Source organism: Scardinius erythrophthalmus, assembly GCF_964197995.2.
Source record: "Scardinius erythrophthalmus genome assembly, chromosome: 20".
In the NCBI taxonomy this organism is placed as follows: Eukaryota; Metazoa; Chordata; class Actinopteri; order Cypriniformes; family Leuciscidae; genus Scardinius; species Scardinius erythrophthalmus.
The window spans coordinates 6,156,856-6,182,486 of record NC_138240.1 but is presented as its reverse complement, the minus strand read 5'-3'; the positions used below and the strand labels follow the sequence as shown (position 1 = coordinate 6,182,486).

Sequence of the window (25,631 nt, the reverse complement as noted above, 5' to 3'; positions counted from 1 at the left end):
CGAGGGTGCTACAGCAGTTATTGTTATTTATAACTAATGTAGTTCTCAGTCTCGGTTCCTCTTCCCTTGTGGGTCATTAAGGGCCAGTGGCCATCTGCTGTGCTGCGGCGCGTGTTCTGCCCTTCAGCTCGGCTCCACTCAGCCAATGAGCACAACACAGAGCGGCCCACGGGACAACCTGACTGTGGCCTGCATCTGACCCTTGCTCCCGCCTGCAGATGAGTGCCCTGACACGCTCGTCTCTCTCTAACAGAGGGCCTTTCTCAAGGGAATGCCAGCCAAGGATCTGAATCCCCCTAGCTTAAATGTCCTAGCTTCAACTTCCTCTCCAAGTATTTCATGTCTCTCTCCCCTAGGCGGGTGAGTGTCTTATCCTCTGGGGCTTAAGCACAACAAAGACTGTTACTCTTTTTTTTTCGCCGTCAGAGAATCTTTTTGTATTGCATTGTATTCCACTGGTCTCTGGCTTTTGGAAAAGAGCAAAAGGACAGGGTGACCACTACAGGGTTTAGTCTAAATAAAAAGACACAGAAGCGATACTGTCCTAAGAGAACTGCAGATTGACCAAGAATTCCTGGAGAAATTACCATAACTGTCTTAATTGCAGTAGCTTGGCTGATGCATGATGGAAGTATGTGATTTGAATTTTGCTGTAAATTTTTGAATATAATATACTATAAAATAGTCTAGCCCTGCAAAGTTTTAAATCTGAAAGTGCACCGTATATAAAGTTTTGTCTTTCAAAAGTAAGAGTCGACTGAGTCAATGAAATGAATCGTTTTTCAAACGAGTCATAAGCAGTTTCGTTGTGAAGTCAAGACGAAACATTAGCATATTGTCCGCCCACTTATTGCGCGCGCAGAGACCAGGGAAAACTTGAACCCTCAAACTAACAGCTGATTCCTGTGGATACTGGACAGCATCATGTCGAGAAGAAGCTGTGCTCGACAATGTCTTACTGAAATACTTCTGCTCATCAGTTGTGGGCCACTATCGCCTAAAACTGTGTCTATTAATGCAGATTGTCTGTCGTTCTCACTTCTTTGAGTAAAGATTAAGTTAGAGCTCGGCTATTGTATGCACTGTTATTGCTACAGTTTCCAAGTTCACCTCAATAAATTAGAAAAATACTCTGCAAATAAATTAGTACAAGTAAAATAATTGTTTTGATGATGGACATGCACTTGTTAATACCGATGGTGACGAATTACAGTTGCAACATCTCATAATGTACCTCAAACTGAGAAGTGTATCACTGAGAAACGTCCTGCTCGAGTCGTCCTTGCGATGGAAGTTCGGGTTGAATAACTAGTTCTTTCAATGTTTCATCATCAGACTCGCGCTAAGATTGATATGGTAAGGCCATCCTTAAAAATATTTTGGTTTGCAGTAACAGCAAAAAAAAAAAGAAAAAAGGGTCGGTAGGTCGGTCTATATTTTTTTATATATAAAAAAAATAATATAAAAAAGTATATATTTTTTCATTTAAAAAAAAAAAATCAGGGTCGGTGGGGGGGGGGGGATGACATTTTTCACCTATGTCTAAGGGCTGTTTACACCTATTTTTTACAGTCTATGGTTTACACCAGGCCACTTCATGCGTTTTCTCGGTTTTCTCAGATCGGATTGCAATCTGATTTATCAAAACGATTCCATTTACACCTGGTTACATAGGCTAAATGTGTGTTGTTTTTTTGCGGATATAAATCCGATCTTCAATTACTGCTACAGTATATGTAGATTTAATGGAGTGCACGTCACCGAAAGCAACAGTTATGACTACATTATTTTATTGATCAGCTAAAATTTCTGAATCAAAGCCCGCAATAAGAGAAAGCGGAAACAGCCCTGGTAAGATCATTTCGTTTCTTTACATTTAATGATGATGATTGTGTGTTAAGCGTCAGCGACTTACTTTCACTTTGATTTGCGATAGTTTGCACGTTGATGCTCAGCTTCTCATCTGCGGCAATGCGTGTTGCAGTAGCGTCGTCATATCTGACTAAAACATGACATATAGCCTATAACACGCTCTCGCATGTTTATTTTTTAATAAACCATATTCAACAACATATAAAAATGAAATAATCTTTAGAGTAAAGCCGCAGCCATCATTACCAAGCGCGAACCATTGACAGTGAATGAAACGAAGCAAACTTAGCTTGCAGGCAGTAGTGTGACATGCGTTAACGGTTAACCAATGGTGTAAACATAATCATTGATGACGCGCCACGGGTTTTTATTTAAAAGAAAGAACGTAGCTTATGTTTGTATGTAGGTCTAGGCAATTTATATTCACAATACTTAATAACTAATATTATTTTATTGCATTTGTATTAGTTGTTTGAAGAGTTAAAAAAAATCGGTCGGTCTTAACGCAAGTTTACAACCGGCAAGTCGGTCGGACTGAAAGGGAAAATAAATAAATAATTGGGTCGGTACTAAATTGACAGGGTCGGTCGGGTTACGGCAAACAAGAATATTTTTAAGGATGGCCTAAAATCGATGTCATTGTTCGCTACTGTGTTTAGTTTACGGTGTAGGAAGCCTCAGAACAAGAAGAGCTGACGTTATGGCAATGGGCGTTTTTGTTTTCGACGCGCTCTGTACACGGTAGACCAATCACAACAGACTGAGCTGTCTGGCCAATCAGGAGAGTAGCTCGCGGAAAGGAGGAACTTAGAGATATTGATTCATCTGACAAGTCGTTTGAGAATCATTGAAAATGTGGTGATGTGCAAATATATACTATGAGAAAATTAACAGTTTTTTTACCTTTAATGCATGTAAACCTGTTGTAGGAGACTCAAACAACATTTGGAAACTTTAAAATAGCATAATAGGGGCACTTTAAGAAATATAGAGGAATAAGAATAAGACAGACAATGGCTATATGAATGAACAAATTTATATATAAAATTAATTTAAAAAATATAAATTAACAGTAATTATATATTATTAACCGTATTATATATTTAATTTAATAATAAATATTAACAGTAATAACAATAAAATTATTTGATATATTATGAAGTTTGCCTCCTTTGAATAAAGTGAAATGAAAACAGTAAAAAGGCTGTTATTATTATTATTATTATTATTTTAAAGTAATATGATTATTAGGAAATAAGAGGAATAAGAACAAAGAATAAGAAAGATGATGATGACAGAAAGAATGAAATAATTTGCACATTTTAACATGTAAGGAAATAAACATTAACAAAAATATATATATATATATTAATAGTAGTTGTATTATTATTATTGTTATTATTATTATTAAGAAGAAGAAGAATAGGGCAGAGAAGAAGAAGAAGAAGAGAAGGAAAAAGAAGAAGAGGAAGAAGAGGATGACAAGGAAGAGGAAGAAGAAGAGGACGAAGAAGAGGACAAGGAAGAAGAAGAGGATGAGGAAGAAGAAGACAAGGAAGAGGATGAAGAAGAGGACAGGGAAGAAGAAGAGGATGAGGAAGAAGAAGAGGGTGAGGAAGAAGAAGAGGATGAGGAAGACAAAATCAAAGAAGAGAAGGAAGAGGAAGATGACGAGGAAGAAGAGAAAGACGAGGAAGAAGACAATGAAGAAAACCAGGAAGAAAAAGAAGAGGAAGAAGAGGAGGAAGAAGAAAATGACAAACTAGGTAAAATGAAATTTTTGAAAGGTTAGGATTTATACACTGCTTGCGCAAAGCAGAACATTTTTAAATGCCAATGTCCAAATAAGTGAACAGAATTAATGCTACTTTTGAATAGACATTGATGGAGAAAGATGGTTATGACATCTACCATAAACCTTGAGTGGATCAAATACCTGTATCCCATCCAGCAATTTGCTCATGCACCAAAAGCTGTCAGCTTCGATGTTTCGTTGCGTATCCAGTGGTAAACTTGCCATTTCAAAATTTTCGACATCTTCCTCTATGAAAAAGAATACACACAAAACACACACACTCACATTAATGTTGGGTCACTAGCAGATCAAACCAGCACACATGCTGCAGGTGTTCTCAGCAGTCTTTGTTTTCTTGCGGGCGAAAGCAGTTCTGGTGTGTCGTGCATCGTATGCACGGACACCACGAAGCCATTAGATCATTAGCCGGCAAACTGCATTCTTTATTCAACACATTCATCAACTCGCCCCTCTCCCTCCCTCCCTCCGCAGGCTTCCCCTCGCAGCCATGACCTTTCCCGACTCTTTAAACAGTATGTGCTAAATGATGCTGATACACACATTATGCCCCAGAGAGCCAGACCTGGCTGGAAAAGACTTCTGTGTGCCACTCCACTCACCCACCCACCGACCAACTAATGTAGTCCTCCATCTCTTGATCTCTCTCTCTCTTACTCTTTTCTTAATAAGGAAGGGAGGGGAAGGAAGAACAAGGATCTATTTTGATGAAGCACTGAGTAAAAAGAGAGAGAGAGAGAGAGAGAGCGCTCTAGGCATGTTTGCATGCAGCTTGCGCATCGCCAAAGCAATTCAGTCAATCACGCGACTTATTGCAGTACATGAGAGCTGAAATATAGATAAGAAGAAGGTCAGATCCAAGGTCGAAGACACAATGAAATATACATGCTCTCCAACGACCGTAGATACTCAACTGAAGCTGCAAATCAACACGTGCTGAAGACCATATGGACAACTGCTGCTGAGGTCTGTTGTTAGAGACAAAATCAAACTGACTGTGAACAGCATTAGGCTTAGCCCCTATTTGCATACTGCTACTAGTAGGGATGCATGATATATCGGCCACAATATCGGTAGTTATGTGTTCATTTTTAATGTTATCGGCCCAAATTTGGTCTATACATTAAAGCCGATAAATAATGGATAATTTCCTTTAGCTGAGACACTTCAGATGCACAGTTCGCCATCATGATTTTGAATTGATTGAAATATGATTGGAATCACTTCAAAAAAGGAAAAAACACAGTTAAGTGCAACATGTGCAAAGCAAGTTTGTCATATCGGCTCCATAAAATTATAATGAGAATATTATAATTGTGTGCTTGGGACAAGGCTTTTAAATGGTAAGAGTTTTGTTTTTGTAATCAGGCTCTCAAAAATTATATAAAAATTTGGATTTAGATTTATCGGCCAATATATCAGTTATCGGCTTATGTAAAGAATTATTGGTTATCGGTTATTCTCATATTGGTGCATCCCCATCTACTAGACAATAAAAGTATGTACACTACTGTTCAAAAGTTTGGGGTCGGTAAGATTTTTTTAAAACAAATTATTCAGCAAGGATGCTATAAATTGAATCAAAATGGACAGTGAAGATATTTATAATGTTACAAAAGATTTTGATTTTAAACAAATGCTGTTTGGTAACACCCTGGATTGAAATCCTGCAGCGCCCACAAGGTGCCCCTGCTCAATGGACATCTAAATGATTCAGAGAAGGCTTGGGAGAAAGTACTGTGGTCAGATGAGACCAAAATTTAGCTCTTTGACATCAACTCAATCCGCCGTGTTTGGAGGGAGCGAAATGCTGACGATGACCCCAAGAACACCATCCCTACAGTCAAGCACAGAGCTGGAAACATTATGCTTTGGGGTTGTTTCTCTGCTAAGGGTACAGGACGACTTCACCGTATTGAGGGGCGGATGGACGGGGCCATGTACCGTAAAACCTTGGACGAGAACCTCCTTCCCTCAGCCAGAACACTGAAGATGGGTCGTGGATGGGTCTTCCAGCATGACAATGACCCAAAACATACCACCAAGGCAACAAAAGAGTGGCTCAAAAAAAAGCACATTAAGGTCTTTGAGTGGTCTAGCCAGTCTCCAGACCTTAATCCTATAGAAAATCTGTGGAGGGACCGGAAACTTTGAGTTGCTTAATGACAGCTAAGAAAACTTAAGGATTTAGAGAGGATCTGTAAAGAGGAGTGGACCAAAATCCCTCCTGAGTTATGTGCAAACCTGGTGACCAACTACAAAAAAAAACATCTTACCTCTGTGCTTGCCCACAAGGGTTTCTCCACCAAGTCATGTTTTACTTGGGGATCAAATACTTATTTCACTTTCTGAAACGCAAATCTATTTATAACCTTCATACAATGTGTTTTCTTTGGATTTTTGATATTCTGTCTCTATCTATTCAAATAAACCTACCATAAAAATGATTAATTTCTTTGTAAGTGGGCAAACTTACAAAATCAGCAGGGGATCAAATAATTATTTTCCCCACTGTATGTGTGAATCAGAGGGGTACGCAGGTAGAGGAATGGCTAAAACCTCTCTGCTCAAACTCTGAGAGGAAACTGTCAGGAAACCTCTGCATTGCAGCAGGAAGAACAGCTGATGGGGGCCGAGTGAGAGCCCGGATGGGATTCGAGTAAAAAAAGACGGATGGAGAACGACAGGAAAAAGCTGGCAGGGGGGGAAAAAGCTGGAAAAGCAAAGTAAATAGCCCTCTTTGACCACAAATGAAGCATGGAGTGCCCTGCCGGTCATAGGCCTGGCCATATGTCACTGGCCACAGCACTGGAGAGATTCCTGATCCATTTAGCCCTCCACATTTCAACATCACTCCAAAGCTTCGGACACACACACACACACACATAGTGCTGCTGCATAAAGCGGCTTTACAGAATGCAGGAGAAATCCTGTTTGTGGCACAAAGAGAGGCTTTGCCACCTTGTTCTCTGACCCTGTGGGGAAAAAGGGGGTTATTGTGCCGTGTATGAATGTGTGTGAGTATGAGAGACTGGAGAGATCATTCAATAATCATAAGTGAAGTCTGCAACTCGGGAAACAAATCATAGCTCATTCAGGTCATTCCTCCATTTCTCAGTTTGAGCATTAAATGATCCATATTATGTAGCTCAGACTCTAAAAGCGGATTGGATGAGCCATGTTCAAAGCGGCTTATGAAATATGCCGACAGACGCACACCTGGTGACTGCACATCAATTGAATTCTTTATGAAAGGAATAGTTCACCCAAAAACCATCATTTTCTTATTCCAAACTTGAATGAATTTCTTTTTTCAGTGGAAAACAACAGGACTGGAACAAAAAAAAAAAGATGCAAAATCAACATAAAAGTCTAATCAACAAAGCCTATATCACCCTGTAGCCCAAGACTGTTTGCCCACTGAAGCTAAGCAGGGCTGAGCCTGGTTAGTACCTGGATGGGAGACCTTCTGGGAAAACCAGGTTGCTGCTGGAAGAGGTGTTAGTGAGGCCACCCTGTGATCTGTGTGGGTCCTAACGCCCAAGTAAAGTGACGGGGACACTATACTGTCAAAGAGCACCATCCTTCAGATGAGACATTAAACCGAGGTCCTGACTTGGGACTTTGTCATTACTTTGTCTCATCTCCACCAGTAAGCTGGTGTGTGGTGGGCATTCTGGCGCACTATGGCTGCCGTCGCATCATCCAGGTGGATCATGATGCACATTGGTGGTGGTTGAGGAGATTCCCCCTTCTATGTAAAGTGCTTTGAGAGTTGAGAAAAGCGCTAAATAAATGTAATTTATTATTATTATTATTATTATTAATAAAAGTGGTTAATATGACACCATATTTAAAGCCTTTGAAGCCATATAAAATTGTTCATTGAATACTTAATTGAATCTTGACATCCACCCTAGTTCTAATCGGCATGTTAATGAGAGAAGTAGCAATGTCTGATTTGTTACCAATTGATGAATCAGCTGATTCAGTCTGAATGATCCATTCACAAAATCACAAATCAAGACCAATCTCAATTCACTGATTTAATGATCCGGTCACAACCACTGGAGGAGAAGATTTTCTGCGAATAACTTAAATCACAAAGCTATCATATTACTTGGAATTTAATGCATTAGTCATGGACTACTTTAATGGTGCTTTTTTCAAGCTTAAAAAGCTCCAGGTGCCAATTGCATGGAAAGAAACGACTGATTCAGTATTCACTGATTCATTCAGTGATTGATTCATTCTTTTTCAACAGAAGAAAGCAAGTCATACAGGTTTGGACTTTTCATTTTTGGGTGAACAATACCTTTGAAGAGTCATGTTGCTTGACAACTATAAACAGCCTACATTTTATAAACTATATTACTGCGATTATTTTATCAATGTTTTGATGAACATTTTCAAGCCACAAAAGCCTTTACCCTCTTGTGGCTTGTTGCTCAGATTCAGCAACACGACCACCAAACCACAAATCCCACCCAGACCACCCATCTAATCCGAAATATGCACAGTGATGGAGCAAATAACGGTTCATAAAACCAGGAAGACAATAAATAACAAGGTGAGAATATCAACCAGGAAGACAATAAATAACAAGGTGAGAATATCACACACCCTCTTCAGTAATAAAAAAATGAATGTGTGTGTGAGGGAGAGTGAGAGAGACGGAGTCAGGGCATTGATGGTTTACAGAGGAGATTTCCCCGCTGTCCTCTTTGTCTGTCAGGGTAAATGTGATGATTTACCCTTCGAGAATATTCCCTCCTCTTTGTGTCTCGTCCCTCCACTTCAAATTCTTCGGCGCATCAATACCAACACTTTAAACCGAAGGGCGCCGTGACTCTCCTTCCTGCCGGCTACTCTTTAAAACGCTATTCGCTGATATTGAGTTAAATGTGAAGCGCCAATATTCTCATATGCCATCTCTCTCTCTCTCGCCTTCTCAGAGGACGGTCTCAGCAGAAAGCTAAAAAGCTCGCAAAGGAGCCCTAGAAAGCCACTGAGGCGTGCCGGCCAAGAGAAACAGCGCAGCGAAAGTTGGCAAAACGCTGCGTTTGAGAGAAAGCGAAGCAGTTAGCGCCCGTGAACCCAGACGCGTTTGCCCCCCGGTCTCGACGGCGGGGGTGAAACCTGGGGCAGAGGGAGGGCGCTAACCCCGCTCTTTTATCTCCCGCTGCCAGCATGTTGGGATCATGAAGTTCGTTCAGATGCATCGATCGGCGGGTCGAGCCCCCCACCGTGTGCTCGGCACCCTCACAAGCCTCTGTAAACACTTAAATCCAGCCGATCAATGCGGCTCATTCAACCTGCGGCATCGAGTCGCTCGCTCATACACACGGTGAATCCCAAACGCACACACACATTCACATGGCCCGCAAACAAATTAGAGATTGAAAGGCCCAGCAGAATGACACGAAAGCGCCCGTATGAAAAATCTGCTTTTCGCTAAATGAGCTTTGTGGAGAAACAGAGGGATGAGGAAAAGACAGAAAGAGTGCTGGGCGAGGTAGACAGCCAGAGAGAGAGAGACAGACAGGGGAGAAAAAGAGAAATCGATTGGTGATCCAGGTAATCTGTGGGTATGTCCTGGTGTTTGCACTGGTGACATTGCAGCAGCGGCACACCAGAGAGATCAATGAGCCTCCTATTGTTCTTCTGTAATCCTTAACTATCCATAAGTAATTAACCTTCACATGAGAGGACAGGAAATAAATAAGGAAGGGAGGGGAAAGCTGCCGGGTGGAGGGAGAATAGCAATGAGGACAAGAGCTGGAGAGTCTATTTCCCTGCATGACTTTATCTGTCTTTCTCCATCTGTCCCTTTGTCTATGTGTCTGTCTATCTATCTATATCTAATATAATCTAATGCATATCTATCTACTGTATCATCTACTGCTACAAGACAACAACTAGACCGATAGATAGTGATAGATAGAACAGTCAAACGATACATAGAGCGATAGAAAGAATATCAGACAGATAGATTGAATGATCGTTCTATCTGTTTATCCATCTCTCCTGTCTTCCTCTCTCCCCATCTGTCTGTCCCTGTGTTTTTTCTCTCTGTCTAATTACTTGTCTATCAAACTGTCTCTCTCTCTCTCTGTCTTCTTCCCATTTCCATTTCTTTCTGTCTGTCACTCTCTCCATCCGTCTCCCTCTTTCACCATTTCTCTCACTCACCCACTGTCTATCTTTCAGAGTTTCTTTCAAAGATAATTGATATTCTGTATTTTTGTGTTTGACATTTTCAACAGGATATTGTCAGTTTGTTTACATTTATACAACCATTTTCCACCATCATCTGTCAGATACTGTCCTGTCTGCATCTCTCTAACTCTGACATATCACACACGTCAACGCGCCATTAGCGGAGCAAACTGAACTGATGTGCTCAACCAAAAGGACACATTCAGAAAGGTGAAGAATCAGTCAAGCGGACCAACTGATCCATGTGGAAGGTTATTAAATGCTTACCTACGAATTCAGAGAGGAAGACCACAAAAAAAGGTGTGACCAGGTCGTTAATGCCCTGCACGTATCCACTAGCGGGGTGACGGATGGCCCAGATGAACAGAATCCGCTCAAACACCTGAAAAACAAGATAATTGCTTTCAATGATTCTCACAAATTTCTCATAAGAACTGTGATTGTTGTGTAGACTTTTGCCAATTGATGCTGCTTAATTCACTCTTGACAGACCAACAGGTAAACTCATTTGGAAACTTGCATTTCCAAACGCAGCTGCATTTCAAGTGCTCTGTTCCTTGTTTATGGGTTACACAAGTGTTGTACACTCCTCTAACAAGTTAAAAACACCACAGCACCCCCTGCTGGTAAGCATTCAATGACACAAAGCTCAGCTGGCTGCAAGCAACCCATCAAGTTAATATCATCAGCGGATTTACTGATAAAATGTTGTTGTTTTTTTAAAGATGTCTTTTTGATCAATTATAACAAGACAGATTATGCATCAGAAAAAAAAAAAAAAAATAATGGCCAAAAAGTTTGAGCTGAAAGAGCCAAACACTGGTAAACTGAACAGCTTCACAAAATAAATGAACTGCAAAAAAAAAAAAAAAAACACAACAACAAAAAAAACAGTATATTTTTACTCAAATATTTAAGTAAATTATCAAAATCATGATTAAATATAGACAAATTTTAAGGACTAAACCAAAAACTTTGAATATAAACAAACCAAAAAAGTAAAAATATAAGCTTTTTTCTTTAGTGAATCTCTTGAAGCTTTTCAAGAATATGTCTTTGTCTAAATTTTGACGGTGTGAAATATGACCAATTATATTCTGCGACAAGATATTATTTACTGTACATGAGAATGAGAAGAAAATGTGCTTGCTGCAATGCATTTAAACAAAGATGTATTGTCATTTATGCCAATTAAAGAAGAGCTTGTCAAATTACAGTAATTAGAATGTATTGAGAATCACCAGAGACAAATGGGAATTAGGAAAGAAAAAGCTCAAAACACTGAGCATTATGGTAATGGTAAATTGGGAGAAATGTGTCTTAACTGTCTTGCAAACAATTGCCACAAAGCAAAAAAAAAAACGTAAATAGTCCCAAAATTAGGCTTACTTTTATTTATTTTCTTTTGATTTCAAGGTAAAATATGACATAGTCATGATTGTGAGACTCACTCTCTTATCTATGCAATTACAGTAAGTGTGTAGTGCCTGCTGTGTGACATCAGAGGGTCTGACGCAGGTGCGGTGTGCAACGAGACTCAGGTGTTGGTGCCAGAGAATATCACATACCTCCTGCACCAGCGGCTGCTGGAACAAAGGAATCAAAGGGTTCGTCCTCGGGATATCGATGTGAATCTATGGAAAGACACACAGGTATATTCAGGTAAACTCCAATGCACACCCACACAAACCGGTTACCGACTTGGAGTGTCAGAAGTACAGGTGACCTGGGAAAAAAATAAGAGATTAAATCAATATGCCCCATGAGCACTAAATTGAGTTATATGTGCTTTTTCCCTTCCAGTAAATGGAGGAAAACCATCAGGGTCCAAACTGCACACGCTATTGATCTGGTTTTGTAACAAGCTACACACAAAACCTGCAGGAATTCACTCTGAAAATGGACAGCGCTGCGTCCAGTCGCACATACAGGTGGCGACCCTTTTCTTTCATCTGGTTCCCTTTTATTTTCTTCCCTCTTTCCATTTCAACTTCCATCATATGTTTGAAGAAATGGCTTTGTAGTAATGCAGGTCACTCGAAGGCCACCGAAGTCCAGTTTGCTCGTATTCACCGCCATTCCTCGCCCTCTCAGACTGTGACCACACTAAAAGGTCATTTAGTGTTTCTGCCCAGACAGCCAGGGGCCAGTCCAACGGTTCTGTACGACCACATAAATCCTTTTAAAGGTCTGTGTCCGATTTGTATTGCAGTAGATGAAATGAGGGGCTGGGAGCCAGCAAGCCCTGAGGAACCGGACAAGAGAGGAGAGAAGGCAGCGCATAGCAATCGACTACCAGTCCTGCACCATTAACCTGAGTTTTACAGCCCATAAGAATATTGATCTCAACCCCCCTCCCCCATTAATAACACACAGCACAAAATCTGGGTGTATTACTTCATGTAAGCTAGTGTAACCTTGACTCACTAAAGAGATGACAGAGTTCCTTAACAGAGTGGCGTCTGGTGTAGCCTAGTGGTTGAAGGGATAGTTCACCCAAAAATCAAATATAATATGTATAAGTTTCAAAGAAAAGATGCAAAAGTCTCCTAAATATTATTTATATGACTTGTGCACTACATTATGAGTCTTCTGAAGTCATGTGAAAGCTTTGTGTGAGGAACAGATTAAAATGTACAATACTATTCACTGATAATCTTAATCTCTGCAAATGAGTCTGCTATTTGAAGAGAATGGGATCTGTTCAATTCATTAATGTAACATCCAGGCCTCTAGGATGAAATGTATGCAAGTATTATACACAAAACCTCTGGGCTTACAGGTTTAAAGGTTGTTTGTTCAAACTCAGCAAGGATTGATGAGAGAATTAAGACCATTGTTAGCCTGACAAGCCAGACCCACATCAAGATGTTGGGTCTGGGAACACACCATTGGCAGGGCTCAATCCGAGGGGCGGGATAAACAGTTGTCTTTCAAATTCCCTCTGCATGCAATAGGATAGCGCTACAACCACCCAGAGCATTTTCCCACCAGCAGAGCTAGTTGATAGATTAAACTTTTGCCGTATCCGGTCGACAAAACTCCGAACACATCTTCCTTTTTTAAGAATGACTTCAGTGCCGTTCTTTGTTCTTTTCTCATCAAAGAAAAGCTTAACTCCAAATCTTCCAGAGTCGCGGCCAAAGCCGATTCGAAAGACCGCTGTTCGCCAGCTCTTCTTTGTTTTCAAGTAGCAGGGAATTCACGCAGAACCGTCAAAACTCTGCCGTCATTATGTTAAGCCCGTCCACCGACTCAATACACGATATGATTGGCCTGACTAGAGTTTGGTTTTTCCAGCTCGCAAGCCAACGGAGAGAGATAAATAATTAGCAGTGACGTGACGTGTCAATCTACACTTCCATTTAAAAGATTTTGGTCACACTTTAGTTTAGGGTCCAATTCTCACTACATTAACTTATTATTAACGACGACTTTTGCCTCAAACTCCTAATTACTGCTTATTAATAGTTAGTAAGGTAGTTGTTAAGTTTAGGTATTGGGTAGGATTGAGGGATGTTGAATATGGTCATGCAGAATAAGACATTAATAATTGCTTATAAGTACTAATAAACTGCCAATATCCTAGTAATAGGCATGCTAATAAGCAACTAGTTCATAGTGAAGATTATCAAGTTACCAAGATTTTTTCTTTAAAGAAATTAATACTTTGATTCAGCAAGTATACATTATACTTTTATAATGTTACAAAAGATTTCTATTTCAAATAAATGCTGTTCTTTTGAAATTTCTATTTAATCAAAGAATCCTGAAAAAGAAAAAACAAATCACAGTTTCCACAAAAAAATAGTAGGCAGCGCATCTGTTTTCAACATTGATAATAGGAAATGTTTCTTGAGCAGCAAATCATCATATTAGAATGATTTCTGAAGGATCATGTGACACTGAAGACTGGAGTAATGATGCTGAAAATTCAGCTTTGCCAACAAATTAATATATATTATAATAGAAAATGGTTATATTTCACAATATTACTGTTTTACTGCATTTTGATCAAATGAATGCATCGTTGGTGAGCATAAGAAACTTTTCAAAAACATACAAAAAAACAAATATTAAATTGTTTTAATTGTTTTTTAGGGTTTTTCAAAATCAACTAGTCTGTCTTAAAGGGATAGTTCACCCAAAAATGAAAATTCTGTCATCAATTACTCTTTCAAACTTGTAAGACTTTCTTTCTTTTGTGGAACATAGAAGATTTTTTGAAGAATGTTGGTAACCAAACTGAATTGAACTGAACTGGATGTTTGTCCATGCAATGGACGTCAATGGGAACCAAAACCATTTGGTTACCAACATTCTTCAAAATATCTTCTTTTGTTCCTCAGAAGACAGAAAGTCATACAGGTTTGGAATGACATGAGGGTGTGTACATGATGACAGAATTTTCATTTCTGGGTGAACTTTACTTCCCTTTAAGGAAGCCCTGTAAAATGAAGCTTGTTTACTCCAACGTTCACAAGAAACAAACAAGATGTGTTTTTGAGGGATGCATGGACACAAAGAGTATCCCTTTAATAGCAAAATTAACCTGTATTTTACAAATAAACTTTGGAATTTAAAGACATACAATAATGTCTGTAATCTAACAAATGTTTTCATTTTACAAGATCCTTTTCCACTGAAATGGACATCTTGGGAAAGGGTGAAATCAGCTTACACCGTGTATTATGATATCTGGATTTAAACAAATATTCTGGGTTGCTTTCAACAAAATGTCTGAGGACGGCATGTCTGACATGCTGTCTATTAGCACAGACAATGCATTTCCTGTTTAAATGCACCAGGGGATGAGTAAAAATACTGTCTGTAGTAATTGACACAATGATCTGGTACAGAGACATTAAACATAATAATGTACACAATGAACTCCAAAATGGTTTCAGCAAAACTTTCCCCAAAACACTCTACATTACCTAATGTGAAGATCTCGAAAAACATTTAAATCTTTGAATATTTAAATGTTCTTCAGAATAATAACAGAATTACGTTAATTGTCTCTTAATTATGTAACACTGTTTCAAGTATTCTGTTACTCAAGCCTTGCTTTGTAAGCAACACTGTTTTCCAGTGGATTGATAAAGGTATTAATCATGGAAATTGTGCACAAGTCAGAACGGTCAATTTCAACCAACTCTTCCCATTTTTTGTGTATTGAGGGTATGCACTGACATCACTTTCCTGCTAGAACATGCTATTCAGCCGTACTGAGTGGCAAAAGAGCTGCTGCATGACTGGAGTTAATAGGGGAAACTGCAAAAACGTGAGTAAAACAAATGACTATCAGTTTAAATAGTTCAATACCATATATAGGGTATGATTTTACCCAAAAATTCAACATATTGACAAAATGATATCTGCAAATCCACATTTCTCACAGTATATCGCAGTCTAGTTGTTTCTGGGAAATGCAGCGATCCATTTGCTTCCCTTTTCTGTAGCTTTTGGCAGTCTGTAAAAATAAACCTCAGATTTCTTGTCAAATCTATTTGTGCAGTCAATCTCAAAGCTCTTTCCCGTTTTAGATGTGTTTTGTGTGTTTCTCGTGGCATTCTCGCTGAAATCCAATGCTGCCACTCAGTCTTTTTGCCACTCAGTGGGCGTAACCGCAGTCACTTCGGCCGGCGGTGATGTCACGTGCATACCCTCTATTGAGTTTTACCTGTCTGTATGTGTCTCTGTGGTTATCATCTGTTCTGGAGTGGTAATACTGCTCGATGAAGCCGAAATACTCCTCCCTCTTCCTCTGGAGAACCAGATCCCTGCGTTCCCTATTGGCAGGAAGATAGCCCTGAAAGAATCACAGGGAGAGAGGAAATGCTAATTTAATAGTATTGAGAAAACAACTGCTGTATACATACTTTCTCATGTCTTCCAAGTGTATTTTGCCTTATACCAAATTCTAACCTATAAATAATGCAAACTAAAGATATTAAAACCAGCAACATGTAACTTCAGTGCAATACTGCAGTCCCATGTGAAAAAAAAGAAAGTTAGATTGAAAAAAGCTTTTCATCTTTTTTTAAATCTACATATTGGATCATTTCAATGAGATGAGCTTTATTGTGCTGAAGTCAAATGATTAATAAATGCTTTTCAGAAAATATCTCACTGACTTGATGCTAATGGCACTGCTGCTCATATAAATGACACTTTTCAAACACCTTCTAACAAGAGAAGCAAATCAAGCAAGTTACATTTCATTTCTTTCAAGTTCTTTTCAGATGCTTTCTTACCAAAGTGCCTTACTAAACAAATTGCATGAACCACAAGATGCTAGGGTGGTTGCAAGGTCAAGGTCATTGCACACCGATTACAAGTCAAAATATACAAAAGTTATAGTGATCATTTTTTTACGCTTTTGAAAGAAGGCTCTTATGTTCGATCAAAAACACAGTAAAAACAGTAATATTGTAAAATATTATTACAAAATTAAAACTTACGATTTTACGAGATCGTTTACGAGAAAATAATTAAACTTCGATTTGAACATATTTTAAAATGTCAATTATTCCTGTGATGCAAAGCTGAAGTTTCAACATCATTACTCCAGTCTTTAGTGTCACATGATCCTTCAGAAATCATTTTAATATTCTGATTTGGTGCTCAAGAATTATTTATTATTGTCATTAATGCTATAAACAGGTGTGCTGCTAAATATTTTTGTGGAAATTGTGATACATTTTTAAAGAATAGCATTTATTTGAAATATTAAAAAGAATGGGTCACTTTTGATCAATTTAATGCATCCTTGCAGAATAAAAGTATTAATTTATTTAAAAAAAACATTTGATGACTCAGGTCCCTCCTTCAATGTAAGTCTATGGGTTTTTTATGTGTTCACCCCATTATATTGTCTGTGTGGGCAAAACTTTGCCTGTTATACTGTCCACAGAGTAAACTTTGTAATTCACATTGCATAGAGTAATTGCTTAATTTTAATATTTTGGGTTAGGGATTTTATCAAACCCCTAACTCTAGGTATGAGCAATAATAATAATGATGCTTGCCTTAGCAAACACTACTAACTAAGAAGCGCATTTGAGAAAACAGAAAGCAGACCTCAGACCTCAAAAAGTCAAGAAAAAAAAAATCCAGAACTCAGGAAGAAACTTCTAATCATGTAGTGACTAAACTAACACACAGGCAGGATGCAATTTTGCTAGAATATACTTGGTAGCTACAGACGAGTCCCTAAAGAGCAGACAACAAGTGCAGGCTATTTGTAGAGCAGAAGTGGAGGCGTGGAACTGTCAGTTAGATCGTTTGTCACGACTCTCCATCATGTTTCTGAAAATGATGTTTTTAAAGTGTCTTCCCCTCCCATTGTTTCTCAACTCTTGTTTTAATGAGCACACACAGAGTTGCCGAGCGCTTGAACACAAATGATAACGTACATTCAGAATCGCACTCTCAATTCAGCTCACGCCTGTAGCTTTAGGCGAATAATAAGTGCACAAACTCAGCTCGTTTGGATTCGCCCCATCATTGGCCCTTCAAAACGGTAGTAACAGCTATTCAAATTCCATGATAAAAATCGAAATCATCTTAAAACGGCTTTTCAATGCGATTCTGACATAACAAACGTGACTTGGGCTTACAAAAATAAAACGTAAACGCTGCTCTTTATAATCATAATTTGAATATTACAAGCGGAGACTTAACGCTTCAATTTGGCACCCTACCATTCATTCAGCACGCATCCACCTCTGCATCTTTGTACATTTAGAATTATTCAGTCTAATCCCCCAGCAAACATTGCATGAAGCAGCAAAAGCTTGGAGGAGCTGGGCCGGGGTGGGGATTTGCTTGTACAGCTTAGCCCAGAGGTGTGTGTTATTGACGGTGTAAGTTTGCACCAGAAACGCAAATGAGGCTTGTAAAGCATTCTCCAAACATCTGCGCACATACAGCCAGAACACAGCAGCCCACTCTGCCCCTCCTATGATGACAGTCACATTTCTGCTGACATTAAGTGCTCAGCAAGGCCAATATTGCAAAACAAATCAATAACACATTAAACTGAAAGTGGCACAGATGTTTTATACCCTCGGAAAAGCGTAAAAAATGATTGCACAGGGTGTGCAATCATTTTTTACGCTTTTCCGCACACAATTTAACAGCAAAGTTTGGGATGCTGGCTAACAGTAGATAAAAAAAAGATTTTAAATGCTGTAATTAAATAAACAGTAATTTATCATTTGCTAGTATTCATTGAATTGAATATCCATTTCAGATAGGTACGTTTTAAACATGTTTAACAAAAATGATTTTCCCTAGGAAGAAAACAGATAAGAGTCAGATATATTATTAATAATTATAATACAAAAAATATTGGAAGGCATCAGAGTCGTGGCCTAGTGGTTAGGGCATGTGTCGTGGTGATTATGTGAGCAAAATGAATTCAAAGATGGCTCACAACATATTTCAGTCCAATTCTTTTCCACAACTTTTCTTGTCCTCTCACCTCTGTTTTTTTTTTAAATAAGAATTGTGCAATGGAAAGGAAAAAGTGCAAGACAAGTAAATACTTACCGATAAAAGTCTCCAGGTGACTGGCCGAACCTCACGAGGGATTCCTGACCAGCTATGTTTCCGTAACTCCTCTGTATGAACAAAAAGTGTAAAGTTAATCCAAAATGACAAACACTTCAATTGCACAATGAAACTGCTGAGTTGTTTTGTAGCTAAAGCGGTAAACGTTTGCTGCTAATACTCAAGTGGATGACACAATCATACTGCGGATTGTACACGAAACCGAAAGTACAATGTAAAAAGAGACCTGCAGGGGCAAGAGGAGGGGGCTGGAATCAGATTAAGTGGACCAAGAAATTGAACAGCCTTAATCAACATCTAAAAGCATACTTCAAGAATTTGTTAATATTCTGTGATAGAAAATCATGCTTGACAGACTCTAAATCTGCCTTCACAGGTCCAGTGACACTTAACTTACAGTTCCATCAACATAAATCAATAAACAATTATTTTTAATTAGTGAAACATTCACAGTTTTCACAGCCATGCCACCTTGATCTATGGCAACTCCAATAAGACTTAACTGCACATTGACTTTAAAAGAAATGGCTGGGAAGTTCACGATTCACAGGTGATCGAGCAATGGCTTGGTATATTGGCATGACGTTTGAAGAGCACATTTAAGTCAAGTCACCTTTATTTATTTATATAGCGCTTTATTCAATACAGATTGTTTTAAAGCAGCTTTACAGTGATTCCATAACAGGAAAAAGATTCAATGATGCAAACAGAGTTCATTTCGGCTGTAAAGCAACTCTACAACGGAACTGAATCAACAAGGCCACTATTTTCTTTTAAAGATCATCAATTATTAAATTAGTTCATTTCATCTATAAAGCAGTTCTGCAGAAAATGATGTCATCGTCTAGCTCAGTTCAGTTCTGATTTCTGATTATATGATGATAAGTTTTAATGTAGGCTTTTATTCACATTTAAAGATTCATCAACTCACATTTAAACATTTATTCAACTCACACATCAGTTGAGGCAAACGGAAGCTCACGCAAGTTCGCTTGACGTGTGAGAACCAGTAAGGTTCATTTTCGTGTTACGCAGCAAATTTGAGGTTTGTTCTCATGCGTCAACATGTTTGGTTGAGCTTCTGTTTATGTTCGTTGATCTATGTTTATATGTGGATAAAAGCCTAAATTCAATCTGTTTATCATATAAAGCGATCATATGGATTAGTTTTATGATCTCTTTATGAATTTGTTTTTATGGAGGGACAGAAAACTCAAGATTTAATAAAAAAGATCTTCATTTATGTTCTGAAGATGAACGAAAGGCTTATGGGTTTGGAACGGTGAATAATTAATGAAAGAATTTGAATTTTTAGGCAAACTAACCCTTTAACATTAGTGTTCAGAGAACATATCCTGAAATAAGTTTATCACATCAGCTGTTTCTTGTCAAAGTACAAATCTCAAATTATAATCGATTCATAAGACATTATTAGCAAGTGGATGAATAAAATAAACTAAAGTAGTTTAATAATGTATATTAAATTAGGTTTATATAAATTTTGCTTCTCATGTGAATTGCTTTGTTTTAATTAGTGTTTTTCCTGTTGCTTCTCTTCTATGTCTATGAACAAAAAACAGAGATTCAGGAGCTCCGAGCTACTGAAGAAATACTCTAGATGCAGTAAATAAAACCAGTTTATAATCAATGTCACAAAATTTCTTCAGACGTTTGCAAAATAGCCTCAAGGCTCTATCGTAAATTAATTTACACAAACAAACCTCAATAAACAATTCAGGACAAGTAGTTACATGCTAAAGTGTGACTGGTATATCCTTGCCTTTGCAAGCACCACTATCAAAGAAAGAAAAATGGTTTTGTACTTTCAAATCTTACAATAGAGCGCAAAGATAACTGTAGTCATGAAAACCAGATGAATCATAGTGAATCATAGCCATTCTCTCTTTTACTGAGTGGAGCTTTTCAACTCAACTATTCTCAATTACTTATTTTGTCACAGTTATAAAGACAACATTACATTGCAGGTGGATGCCATTACACCAAATACCATCGATCTGTCCAGGCGCTGAAGCCTACACTACTTTTTGAGGATTGTTTTTGTGAACTCCCACCAAGCCCTCTGGGTCATCGTGATCAGCGAATGTAAAACTGATTTTCATAACGTCTATGAAAACTTAAAAGACTTGCTGAGCAACATCTGGTGAGTCGCTCCTGGGTCGTTTTTGAGTTAGAACAAACATGAAACCGATATTCAAGCGCTCCTAAAATACTAATGGAATTGGACACCTGCCAACCGTCATATGACAGCAGAATGATGAAAGATCTCAGAAGCCATTATGAACCCAGAATACTGTGCAGGGAACCCCCTCCAACTATATCACAAGCACATTTTTCATAAGGCGCTATGAAAGACGTGCATAAGCATTATTTTTCCCTCCAATGAGTGATGGTTCTCATTCCCCCGTGATTTCAGCCTGTCGCTCAGAAAGCTCAGAGCCTGCGGAGGCTGAAACTATAAAGCAAAGAAGAGTGACTCTCTTTGAAAGCATCATTACAGCATCAGCAGCACAAACGAGTGAAGGCGCACGCAAAACTTGTTTTTGTTCCGCCAGCTCGCAGGTGCACTCGAAGAGACGATTGGTTGGAGCACGTGGGGAGAACAGAAGGGCCTCTCAGCGTGAACTCAGGAAGAGTAGGATAACATCGTGGACGGCTTTCATCCATTCTGTCATCCCACACTGTCTCACCTGGCAAAGAGATTCAGCTAGAGGCTGAAAAACATGCAGGAGAACGAGGTGCAAACACACGTGAGGGTTTTGAGGCTTTCTGTTTTGAGATGGTCCTGATGGACGGACATTAATATCTTATATTAAATTAAGTTAACAAGCAACCCTCAAGTGACCTGTTTTTTTTTTTTATCCTACTGAAAACAGTCCCTAATCTTTCTCTTTTTTGTTTACTTTTATTGCAAGCAAAATTCACTAATTGTTTGTTTTAAAGCTTACCCAGGTCTGTGTTGGGGCTGGCAAGTAGCTGCTTAAATTTATCCAGTCGAGTCTTCTCTCTCACTGTCATGGGAGGAGCTCCTGAGGCATTTTGGTCTGAAATGCGGGCAACTAATGGAATGATGGGACGCACAGGAAGTGACTGTTGTTTCTGCAGGGTATTGCGAGCTAAACAGGATAGAAAGATACAAATATTAAGCATGGTAAAAGTCATAAAATATGTGTGTGTGTGTGTGTGTGTGTGTGTGTATGCATGTATATATATTCTTCAAACATATATTTGAAGAAAGTGACCATTGTTTGGCAAATAAATAAATTACAGTCACATATGTATTACCAAAATTAGAGCCCGACCGATATATCGGCAGGCCGATATTATCGGCCGATATTAGGCATTTTCAAAACTATCGGTATCGGCATTTATAACGGCCGATAAATTAATATTTCAAAAATAAAATAAAAACGGACGAAACACCCTTCAACCATGTTATGAGTGTTGCCGTTGTATAGTTTGTCCACCAGAGGGCACTCTACACCATCCCTGTTGGCAACACTCGTGTATAACGCGCCACACATTCTGCAACCTGCTGATCCAGCCCGAGTCGGGCAGAGAGAACCGCGAGTGAGATCATCGGTGAAGTGTGTTCATGGTGAGTTGGTAATGACTCACGAGACATACATTGCTTGAATAACAATTAAAAGAACATCCCTATCAGTTCTCTTAACTCAAATAAGGATGACAAAATTCGTGACTCATGTCCAGTTTTGCTGCGGTTAAATAAGCCGAGAGTGAAGCGGAACAACGCGACGTAGGCTATATTCACATAAAATGTTAACACTGCAGTTCACAAAAGTTCATAATGTGCATGTGCTTTAATGCTTTGTCGGTTAAACATTTAATTTTAAATGCTGATGCGCTGTTCTAACGTGTGCGTTTCTCAGCGCGTACATGTGAAGCTCACATGCACTAAAAGCCTTTCTAGTACCAGCGCCTGGATACTGGACTAAGTTATCTTTCGAGTATTATTGTGCTAATACTGTTAAATACACACAAGATTTACATAAACAATGTCGGTTGTCCGCTTGTCAAATGCGTGTACATTAGACGTGTCATGCTCAGCTCTTAAACAGACAGTAGCAATTGTAAACACATTGCCGCTTGTCCTTAAAGGGATAGTTCACCCAATAATAAAAATTATCTCATTATTTACAGGCACTCTAATGTTGTTCCAACTGTATTAATTTCCTTCTAATATTTTTCTAATATTACTAGTTTGAAGAATGTGGGTAACCAAACAGTAGCTGGTCCCCATTGACTTCCAAAGGAGAAAAATATACTATAGAAGTCACTGGGGTACATCAACTGTTTGGTTACCCACATTCATCCAAATAACTTATTTTCAACAGAAGAAAAAAACAACTTGAGAGAGTAAATTATGACAATTTGAATTTGTTGTCAATTTGAATGTGAAATTGTTGTTTTTGTTCAAAGGACTAAACGTTTAGTCTTAAAAAAAATCTTAAGTTTGTATTTTTATACATTTTATTTATCAGAACTTTAATATATTTTGATGTTCCTCTGTTCTGTTGTGACAATAAAAGAAACAAGTTTCTTTTTAAAATGCATTATCATATTATTTTAGTTAAAACTCATAAATAACTACAAATAACTAATGTTAGGGAAATTTGTTAATGTTTTGATGCGCGTTTCTGAAAAAGAAAATAAAAAATATCGTCCTATATATCGGAATATCGGATTTTAAAACCAACAAATATTTGTACCGGTATCAGCCTTCAAAATCCTTTATCAGTCGGGCTCTAGTACCCATCAAAAGTTTGTACACACCAATTGTAAAGTGTGTCCAAACTTACTGTAATATAATACACATAAATAATATTGCTACTGTATTATAATATACACATAAATAATATCGGCCGATATATCGGTATCTGGCTTTTTTTTATCGGTATCGGCATCGGCGCCCAAAAATCCATATCGGTCGGGCTCTAACCAAAATGTTATGTATGGTACACCTTATGTATGGGAATTTATAGCAATTTATAGTGTTAATACTAATCAGTGAGTCCACGAATGGCTTGTGTATGCAGAGCATTCTCAGCTTATATGGATCACATGCCCCATGTGTATATATACATATACACATATATATATATATATATATATATATATATATATATATATATATATGTGTGTGTATGTGTGTATATATATGTATGTATATGTATGTATGTATGTATGTATATATATATATATACACATACATACATATATACATATATATATATGTGTATGTATATTGTGTATATGTATGTATGTATGTATGTATATATGTATATATATATATATATATATATGTGTGTGTATGTGTGTATATATATGTATGTATATGTATGTATGTATGTATATATATATATACACATACATACATATATACATATATATATATGTGTATGTATATTGTGTATATGTATGTATGTATGTATGTATATATGTATATATATATATATATATATATATATGTGTGTGTATGTATGCATGCATGTATGTGTATATGTATGTACTGTATACACACATGAGAATATACACATATATACTATTTTTTTTACAATATGATGTTTTTTTTTGTCAAATTAAAGATAAAAAAAACACTTGTTGACGAGACTGACTTGAATCATTTTAAATGATTCGATTCAAAAGAATCAAATTTAACTGCCACAATTAGCGCAAAAAAAAAAAACAAGTAGGGTTATTTTTCAATTATGATGAGGTTAATAAACTTAAGCTAGCTTCTTTAAGGTTAGGCATGGACAAAATATTACCCGTTTTTCCAACCCTTATCGAGTTTAGCCCTCAAACTGTTTAGTTAAAAGTATCTACAGCAGTCTGTGACTGGACAGTCAAAAAGTCATTTATACAGCCGTACCAGCAGTATAACAAACAGCAATTAGGTAATGATGATACTTTTCAGAATACAGGCAGGAAAAAAACGAATTTAAAACACCTTAATGAGTTTACAGCTTCTTATAATAGTGTAGCTTAAAAACAACAGCTACCAGAGCATACCTGCATTCACATTCAGCTGGGCGTCGCTACAGGACTTTACCACCCTGCCATTGGCTGGACCATTTTCAATATCCAGTCCATCTTGATCTGGGTTTGTGCTGATTGGTTCCTGCCTGTCTGGTAGGCGGGGCAGTGGCTCTGTGTCCTCTGGGGCTTTGAAGAGTTTGAGGCGGGGCGTCTGAGGCGTAGAACGTGATTGGACAGGGGAAAATGAGGACTGTTTGAGACTGAACATACAGTCATCCTCTTCATCATCAAGGTCCCACGCATCATTGGTGCTCCGGGCAAATTCATGGAAAGTTGCAGGTTTTTTGGATTTGGTGTTCACACTGCTGGGCTTCGGAGTGTCTTTTAATCTATAGCAAAACAAAAAATTGCTTTTTAACTCGGCTATATTGCACACACTCTATATTATATAGATAGGTTACAGTAAGAAAGGAAAATGCATGACAAATGAACAACAAAAATAAAAAATGAAATGTTGCAAAAGGTCTATGCAAATCTTGCACTCAATAAACATGTTAGATGGATTTGAACCACAACTGAAATGCAAAAAGAAAAACATGAATGAGGAGAGTAAAGGAACAAATAACTGAAAAAGATATGGCTGATTTGCACGCAGACAGTCGCCAGCTAGCAGCACTTACGGACGGTGTCTCCGTGGGTCCAGAGGAGGGTGTTGTGCTCCATATACTGGCTGTAAGCTGAGAGAAAGAAAAGCTGACATTTGCTATAAAGAGTCTGGGTGATCCTGAATACTTTCAGCCTTATGACAATATCTGACATACATCTCAAAATGTATGCATTTACAATCTCATGTTGTCCCAAACCCATATGATATTCTTTCTTCCATGGAATGAAAAAAAGCAAACTTCTGAGGAATATCCTGGCCAGTCCACTATTCTATGTAATGAAAGAGAATGAGGACTGGGAATGTCAAGCTCCAAGAAGACAAAACACCATACAAGAATAATAAAAGTTTATATCAGTGATGCTACTTGCCCTCTTCTGAGTCACAAGATAATGAAGGATAGTGAAACTAGGTCAATGAAATACTAGCTTACTGCATATCACACAATATAAACTGAATACATATTAT

At 38.1% G+C, this 25,631-nt stretch overlaps 1 protein-coding gene across 2 annotated transcripts in view; it reads right to left on the bottom strand.

Annotated features, from left to right (window-relative positions):
- Positions 1–25,631, bottom strand: part of tbc1d22b (TBC1 domain family, member 22B) — a 58,680-nt gene that overhangs the window by 20,772 nt on the left and 12,277 nt on the right. Inside the window, exons 2-9 of one of the 2 annotated variants that reach the window (XM_081349913.1) lie at positions 25,180–25,236; positions 24,533–24,888; positions 21,448–21,615; positions 18,461–18,531; positions 15,588–15,716; positions 11,473–11,538; positions 10,172–10,286; positions 3,809–3,915 (exon numbers count right to left, since the gene is read on the bottom strand). In XM_081349913.1, the coding sequence (XP_081206039.1) occupies positions 3,809–3,915; positions 10,172–10,286; positions 11,473–11,538; positions 15,588–15,716; positions 18,461–18,531; positions 21,448–21,615; positions 24,533–24,888; positions 25,180–25,236 (1,069 nt within the window). The remainder of the gene's footprint in view (positions 1–3,808; positions 3,916–10,171; positions 10,287–11,472; positions 11,539–15,587; positions 15,717–18,460; positions 18,532–21,447; positions 21,616–24,532; positions 24,889–25,179; positions 25,237–25,631) is intronic. The other variant, XM_081349914.1, reaches the window with a different exon arrangement.